Source organism: Vigna umbellata, chromosome 1 (assembly GCF_029865625.1).
Source record: "Vigna umbellata cultivar VRB3 chromosome 1, Vumbellata_1.0, whole genome shotgun sequence".
NCBI lineage: Eukaryota > Viridiplantae > Streptophyta > Magnoliopsida > Fabales > Fabaceae > Vigna > Vigna umbellata.
In genome coordinates, this window is record NC_142165.1 from 95,325,496 (window position 1) to 95,334,241 (window position 8,746).

Here is an 8,746-nt window from a genome sequence, read left to right on the forward strand (position 1 = left end):
CAGTAGAGGCCACCATGAGTGCATAACCCGCCATAGCTCGGCAATCATTCTAAGTCCGAACGAGTCAAGTTTAAGTGCAACAAGTCATGTTTGTGTAGTGTAGTGTATCTGTCTTTACTTGCATGTTGCATGTGACTGCTATAACATGATTTTTATATCTAGCTCACCCTTGCTTGTGTGTTTGTGTTTGCTTGGGTATGTTTTTCTTCTGCAATGATCATCCACTTGGATGTGAGCAGAGATGAATAAGGTGCCTCTGAAGCAGGCTTTGGAGGAAGATGATGTTGCTGTCTAGTCTCCTTAGGATTCTATTAATTATTTCTTGTATTTTGAAATACTCTAGTATGTTAAGTAGGAAGTTTTTAAATTATGACTGATTTTGGAATGACTGTAAGGTTAACAACTTTATTTACAGTGTACTCTCAGTGTTCTCTTTTATTATAAATGTAGACTTAGTATATTATATGCTACTATATAATCTGGGATGTTACAATTATAAATCCATTAAAAAAATATTTCTTTAACAAATAACATGAAAATATGAGATAGTATGTAAATTAAGTTATGCTTTAGTAATTTGTTATGAGAATATTTAATTTATTTCTTTGAAAGTGTTTTGGAACAGAAATGTAAAAATGTAAACGAAATATGAAAAAGAAGAATTATGCAATAAGTAATTACATAATAAAAATTAATACCCCACCTTATCCGCACAAATGTTTTTCGTTGCTTTTTCTCCGTGGCGTCTTGGTGTGTGCAATAAACTCGTTGTTCACGTCTGAGGGAGAAATAGAGAGCGATGTAAGGGTTATAAAAAGACTAGGAGAAGGAGAGATCGGAATTTACAAGTCTCAGTGCTTCCATGCTAGCATTGCATCACCATTACCATTACCATACATAGAGTGGTCCTCAACTCAACCTCACTCTTTTCCCTTAAATAATCCCTCCCTCTCTAATTCCCTAATCCCTAATCTTAACCCCTTTCTCTTCCCTTAATCACTCACCTCCCCGTGCACTGCAGATGCAAGAAGCTGGGCTGGCAATGAATATGCTCAGCGCAGAAGTCTCAGCCGCCGCCGCCGACCACCACCACCGTCAACTGAAGGCGGACATAGCCACCCATCCACTTTACGAACAGCTTCTCTCTGCACACGTCTCATGCCTCCGCGTCGCTACACCCATCGACCAGTTGCCACTCATCGACGCTCAGTTATCACACTTCAACAATCTCCTCCGCTCTTACGCCTCACACCATTCCCATTCCCATTCCCATGATCGACAAGAGCTCGACAACTTCATGGTACATCTTTTCTTTTTCCTTTCTCAACAATGTTTTTAAATTTGAGAGAATTTTTATTTTAAGACGTTCTAAGATTAATAAGTATTTGAATAGATTTAACTCTTAATTAGTGCAGACACAGTATTTGATCGTGTTATGTGCGTTAAAAGAGCAGCTTCAGCAACATGTTCGGGTGCATGCCGTGGAGGCTGTGATGGCCTGCCGTGATATTGAAAGCACCTTGCAAGCTCTGACAGGTACTCATCACTCTCCTCTTCAATTTAATTTATTCCTATTCTGATTCTGTTGGCTTTAATTATGCCAACAAGGGAAAGGGGATCACTTCGTTTAGGTATAACAATATCAGTGGTGTATTAGTTAATTAATTAATTAAAGGAAATAAAAATGGTTTGGTATGTAGAGTATATTAGTGGTGTGAGATTTGAGAGAAAGGAAAAAGATGCATTGTGATAGCATCAACCCGTATGTGTTCTGTGGGTATTTTACGTTAAGGGGAATGGAAGTGGTTGTTATAGCTAAGTTTCTGTAGAGAACTATACACGCCAAATAAGAATAGGATTAGAAAGAGTGGGTTAGTTTGGTGGAGGGTGGTAATCTCGCCCACCCTGCCATTCCCAACAACCTAACACAACTATAAAGTAATGAGAGAAAATACTAATTCAAAACTTTATTTTTTAATTAATTCAAACCCTCAAAATAATCTATGATTTTAGGTTAACAAAAATATATATTAAAAGGTTCAAAATATTTATTTTATTTTATTAATAAATTCTTTCTCCACAATTTACGTACTCATTCTTTCCTTTCTATAAAGTTACAAAATAATTTTCTCTATATATACATATATTATTCTTCTTCTTTTATTACTTTCATAATTCTGAATACTTTCCAAGTCACTGTCTGATGAAAAATGTGAAACGTATATTACTTGTATTTATTGTTATTATTTATTTTTAAATAATAAACAGTTCTTCCTGATTATAAATTATTCATAACCTCGTAATTGATATACGTTTAAGAATAATTACATTGATATCTCTTGTGTTTTGTTCTAATGATGATTTGTTCATATTATTTTTTAAAGAATTTAAAAAGAAAATGAGAAATATGAGGTTGGTAAATAAGTCAAGGAAAATTTAAATTTCTTAAACTACGTAAATATTCTCACGGCTTGCGATAACGTTTCAAAGAATAAAAAAAAAATCTCTATATTTTCTCTTCTTTCTCTCTCCCCTTTCTTTCTCTTTGTTTCTCTCATCTTTCTTTTAATGTATCCTAATCGTCCTTCATTTTTTTCCCCTTTATTTTCTTTCCATTTTTTCTCTCTGCCTCCTCTCAATTTCTTTCTTTTTCTCATCCGTTTTTCTTCTCCATATTTGTCAAAATTGTGTTAATATTTATGTTTTTGATTATTAACTACTGTGTAATATAAAAGTGAGATCATATTTATTTTTCAATTTTTTTAATTATATATATATATATATATATATATATATATATATATATATATATATATTTAACATTAAATTTTACACATAATGAAAATCAAATTATATTATCTTAATTAAAAAAACTAATAAATATGAATTGATTTGCCTAAGATAACATTAAGAGATTGAAGAGGGATTAAACAAGGAAATACATCTGACAAGCATTTCAAATTTTCTAAAATTTTAAATTTAACTTTTAGGTTTTGTGTGATTGTATAGACTTTATATGTGTTTTTAGCATCTACAACCACCTCTTATAAGGAAATACAATAGCAGAGTGTCAATTATCTTTTACTCGATAAGTTGTTGTAGATAACAAAGATTAAATACAAGTTTCCATTATATACTAATCGTCCTTACGGGTTTCAGAGTGTTTATTACTACGTTAATCTATTCGATTCAACATAATAAGAGTTTGTGTAATTTCTTGAAATTTCAAGAAATATTAATGTGATTATTTTAAGTTTAATTTATACAAATTTTTAAAAAATGATTTTTTTTTCTAATAAAGATATAGGTCATAATAAACAAAAGCTCCACAAAGACAGAAGAAAGTGATAAATTAGAATAGAGTTAAGAATCAAATATGACTTTGATTCCTAAAGTTTTGTTTTTTTTTTTTACATCTAGAAAAGAGTCCAATAAAAGTATTACTCATAAACAAATATAGAACAAATCAAACGTATCATTGCGATTAAAGTTCTAAGAAGTTAAAAAGACAATTTTTAAAAATATATAAATTAGTTTAAATTTATTAAAGTAGCTTAATTTGTTTAAGAAGTTTGGTGGGAATATATCCAATTTAGATTAAGATTAGGATATTCCAAATTACACATTCATCCATGTTATACCATATGCCATATGACACTAAATAAAGTTATTACTTGTATGTGTACATAAGTAGAAGAAAAACAAATTAAGGTCTGAATTTAAGAATATTAATTTAAACTAATTTTGAAGAACGTCGTGCTGAAAGGATCTAAGTCTCCAAGACAACTGTAATTTGAAATTCAATAGTGGTGGTTACAAGAAGTGTGTGACCAAACATGCTGAAAACTTTGTATTTGATAAGGTGGTAGTTGTAGTGGAGCATCAGGAAATTAGTAATAAGGAAAAAAGAAGATATAAGAGAATATGAGAAGATGTTGGAGTAAGGAAAGATAGAAAAGGAATAGACTGAAAATTATTGTAACGCGTAAAAAAAAATAGTATACTAGTCAATAATGTACATAAAATAATACATAAATCCATCGTTTTCAATATTATATAATATATATATATATATATATATATATATATATATATATATATATATATATATATATATATATATATATATGATTTGCTAATTTATGTAAGGTATTTTAGTTGATATATTTTAGCAAAATATACTAAGTTTTAGATTTAAAAGAATTTTCATTAAAAAAACATACTTTAAATCCCTGATGTTAATAATTTTAAATTTTAATTTAAAATAAAAAGTATTTATTTATTATCTATGACTTTATAATTACTGTCATGTATATTAGTTGTTTTTAAAAATAAAAAATAAAATAAAAGATAATTATTTTAACTTTAGGAATATTTTTAATTATAATAATTTTAGGAATATATAATTTTTATATTCACAACGTGTATTAGTTGTTTTAAAAAAATGAATGGATCATTAATGTTATGCAATAATTTTTTTTTCAACTTTTATTTACATTTTTAATAACATATTTTCTTTCTGTTTAAAATAATTACTATTATTTTCTATATCTCTTCCAAAAAGTTAATTACTAATATCTCGATATCTCGTGTGTATATATATATAATTTCTAAACATTATTTTGTCGTAGTTAAATTAAATAATTTTACATAAATAAGTTGACATATATTTGTGATTATTTCAACTAATTTTTAAATTTTTATGGATAATAATCTATTTAAAAATATATAAATGTCAACTTTATTTTATTTAGAAAGAAAATAGTATACAAATCTATACTCCACTTGTTAAAACAATAATTAAATATTATTAAGTGCGTATATCTTATTAATATTGTACATTTTATTAAGTAGGTAAGAAAATTAATATAAAAGGGATTTATTTTCCTTCAACATACATTTGTGCGTGTATTTCTTTTATTTTTAATAACATCACTTATTAAATAAAAATCACAGTTTAAATTGAAACATAATATATACTACACTTCGCTTAAAACAATTATTCTATTATCTATACTGCACTTCGCTTAAAATAATAACTAAATAGTGTATACTATATTTGATGTTGTGATATTAATAGGACGTGCTTGTAAAAACTTGTAAGCCAAACTTCTTAAGTTTTCCCAAATGTACTTTATAGCATGTATTAATCACTTTTAAAATCCCACATTTTAACAAAGTTTTACATTAAATCACCTATTACACCAATGCTATAGATAAAAAATTATAATAAAAAATCTTATTTATTTTATCCAATCACATTCATTTATGAAAATTATATATTTTTAAAAATGTTATAATTAAAAATATTATTAAAGTCATGATGATAAATAACTACTTTTAACTTTTTTATTTTAAAATATTAAAATACCTTTGGATTTAAATTATGTTCTTTTTAACGAGAATCTTTTTAACCTAAAACTTGGTACACTTAACTAAAATATACTAACTAAAAAAAGACCTTACATAAATTAGCAAACTCATATATATATATATATATATATATATATATATATATATATATATATATATATATATATATATAATCACAATTAAAGAAACATAAATAGTTTAATTTTGTCATATCTTTTTCTTTCTATGAGGACTATTGTTTGCTCTACTCTTTTTACCAAAATAATTAGAAATAGTTTACATCATATATGTTGGAACAATTAGTTTAGATAAAGGGATTGAATAGTTTTTCACTTTCATTTCGTATAATTATAATTGATGGTCTATTATCGAATAAATAAAGCAATGTTAAATCTCTCAATTGAGTTAAATTTACTTCTTCCTTAATATGTTTCATTATTTAAAAATAAAAATTACAAATTAAGTACATCAACCACTCTTAGTTAACTTTCTTATCATTAGTATAAAAGGATCTCACAATCTTAGTATGTTTACACTCGAAGTAGACAAATTCTATGTTAAATGATGTCAAACTATCTTAGATTTGACGTCATTTAACGTCTGTTGGTCCTAAAATTTTTAACTCATTTCACTTTATCTTGCCATTGTGGTGATTGTTTGGCTGAAACTTTCATTCTCTCTTAATTATTACATTTCACATTAAAGTTAAAGGTAAAGTTTTTGTGTTTTTAGCTTAAGTGAGTTTGTAAACTTTAAATGGTAATAATTTGATATAGATATGGAATGAAAATGCTAGAAAAATGAAAGTTGTTGGAAGTGGGGATGATGAATGCTCTAGCCATCATTTAAGATTTTTTTTTTTGGAATGATATGAAATTTTTAAAAATCCATCGTTTAAGGTATATTTTTTATTTTCTTTGTATTTTCACTTATTTTTCTATACACTTTTATTTTAGATATCCATACTATTTCTAAAATTATAGAAATTTTTGTGTTATATTCTTGTACTATATATTGATTTTTCATGATTTTATTGAAGGAAAATATTAATAAAAGTTTTAAAAAAGAAACATACCAATAATTTGATATTTGTTGTTTATGCAAGAGATGTCAATTAATTTGGATGTGACATACATTAATTAATGTTTATCCAAAAATAATTTTCGTTAATTTGACTTCTCTTGCTATTGCATTGAATTTTCAATAAAATAATTATAAAAAAATAAATTTTCAATAAAATAATTATAAAAATAAAATTTTCATATTAAAAAAATTAAAAAAATTAATATCAAATGTGAAAAATTTATGTATATAGAATATTATTTCTATTATATATTAAGACTCTTCTAGATATTTGTCTATGTGATGTTTATTACTAGAGAACTTGCATTGCATCTAATGCTGACGATATACAAGTGTGTATGTATCTATGTGCTCAACTCTAGTTAAAAAAACAAAAAGTGAAAGACGTTTTGAAATTCTAATATATATTGAATATTTTAAATTGAGGAGTGAGCCTGGGAGAAGGATCGGGTGCAACAATGTCAGATGACGAAGAGGACTTTCAAATGGATGGGTCTTTAGATCAGTCTAGCGCTGAGGGGCAGGACATGATGGGATTTGGTCCATTGCTTCCTACAGAATCTGAAAGGTCCCTCATGGAAAGAGTTCGTCAGGAGCTCAAAATTGAGCTCAAGCAGGTCATTCTTACAACTCAATAATCAATGTGCATGATGTCGTGCAAGGGTGTGTCATTCACAATCTCCTTTTTCCTTCTTAAGTGGGTTTGAACCAAAAACCAGATTTGATATCTGCAGGGTTTCAAGTCAAGAATCGAAGATGTTAGGGAGGAAATATTAAGGAAAAGGAGGGCCGGGAAATTGCCTGGGGACACAACATCGGTTTTAAAGGCATGGTGGCAGCAACACGCTAAATGGCCCTACCCAACTGTAAGTAAACAATAAACCATCTTCTACTTGAGCAATTGGGTAGCAATCATTCTACTTGTTGCTAATTTTGTTCTTCTTTCAGGAAGATGACAAGGCAAAACTTGTGGAAGAGACAGGGTTGCAGCTGAAGCAAATCAATAATTGGTTCATCAACCAAAGGAAACGCAACTGGCACAGCAACTCTCAATCTGTCACCTCTCTCAAGTCCAAGCGCAAGAGGTAGAGAGATTTACTTTCTTCCTGATTCCAAAACACATAGCAACTTTTTTAATTACTTTATGCTTATTTCTGGCAGGGAGTATTCCCACTAAGGATTCCAGTCTGGTGCAGGAGATAAGGTGATGATGCTCTATAACATAAGATGGCTTGTAAATTCTTGGATTATATAACGGATACAGTTTTCTTCTTGCTGTGTGTTGCCTCCGTTTCAAGTGTTTCTTATTTGTAAATTGTGACATTCAACATAATTTGTGGTGGGATTACTTTGCTGAACGACAAAGGGAAATTTAAGGACGAATCCGCTAATGAAATCAAAGTGTTTTTTTGTTCCCCCGATCAGTTGTTAGATGAGATACTAATGCTGCCTGAACAACCAATTAATTAACCATTGTTAAAGTTTTAGAGAGAAATACATGATACGATGGGTGAAAAAACGAAAAAGATACTTGAGGATTTAATGACGGAATATTCTGCTCCTATCCTTTACTTTTCTTAAAATTAGGGAAATTGTCAATCTAGTGATTGTAAAAATAGATAGAAATGAAGATTACTAGTAAAAACTTTACCCAGCAAGTTTGATCCTCTTTAGCTAGTAGTCACAGATGTTAAAGAATAAACTCCCAATATGCAAAACTATTAAGAGATAAAAAAAATTTATCGAAATCTATTATAATATAAGAAAAAAGATATTATTAAATTTATTTTATTACTTATCTTATTTTATTAACAGGTGTTTAAAAAATAGTTTTTTTATCATTTGATATTTTTCATATTTTTTATTTGTATTTATTTTGCTGCATGAAAGTTATTTTATTTTTTTATCTATTTATTATATTTTTTAATTTACATTTATTTTATATTTATTATTTTCTTAAATTTAAAATTTTAATATCAATCTCAGAAATATTCCTTATGTATAAAGTTCAAATTATATTGTTAATTAATATAATTTAGTATATATTATTTTTAAAAATTATTTTAAAAACTTGTCGCTTTTTAAAATAAATAAATAACTATTTCTTTTAATGTGTGTTTTAAATATATTTTAATCATTATTAAAAAATTAATATATTTTTAATATATTTTATTAAAGACTAACTTATATTTAAAATATAATTTCTTTGTTTTATATTTTTTTTCATTTTTAATTTTATTTTTTTATAATTTCTAATTACTTTAATAAATTGTTAAAGAATAACTTATAT

At 27.1% G+C, this 8,746-nt stretch overlaps 1 protein-coding gene across 4 annotated transcripts; it reads left to right on the top strand.

Annotated features, from left to right (window-relative positions):
- Positions 1 to 761: 761 nt before the first annotated feature.
- Positions 762 to 7,999, top strand: LOC124828917 (homeobox protein HD1). 4 transcript variants are annotated; one of them, XM_047302310.2, is made up of 7 exons: positions 762 to 905; positions 1,022 to 1,300; positions 1,416 to 1,536; positions 6,883 to 7,073; positions 7,191 to 7,322; positions 7,405 to 7,541; positions 7,618 to 7,999. In XM_047302310.2, exons 2-7 carry the CDS (start codon positions 1,022 to 1,024, stop codon positions 7,631 to 7,633), a joined length of 876 nt encoding a protein of 291 aa, XP_047158266.1. In that variant the 5' UTR covers positions 762 to 905; the 3' UTR covers positions 7,634 to 7,999. The 4 variants fall into 4 exon arrangements, with proteins under 4 accessions (XP_047158266.1, XP_087971230.1, XP_087971232.1 ...); XM_088115104.1 differs by having other exon boundaries at positions 764 to 1,300; positions 6,886 to 7,073; XM_088115096.1 differs by having other exon boundaries at positions 767 to 1,300.
- The last annotated feature ends 747 nt before the right edge of the window (positions 8,000 to 8,746 follow it).

Excerpts from the sequence above, each read along its gene's own strand:
- LOC124828917 (XM_047302310.2), top strand. The coding sequence starts at position 1,022 with ATGCAAGAAGCTGGGCTGGCAATGAATATGCTCAGCGCAGAAGTCTCA. Across the intron at positions 7,074-7,190 it reads TCAAAATTGAGCTCAAGCAG|GGTTTCAAGTCAAGAATCGA; the intron begins GTCATTCTTACA and ends TGATATCTGCAG. Across the intron at positions 7,323-7,404 it reads CTAAATGGCCCTACCCAACT|GAAGATGACAAGGCAAAACT; the intron begins GTAAGTAAACAA and ends TTCTTCTTTCAG.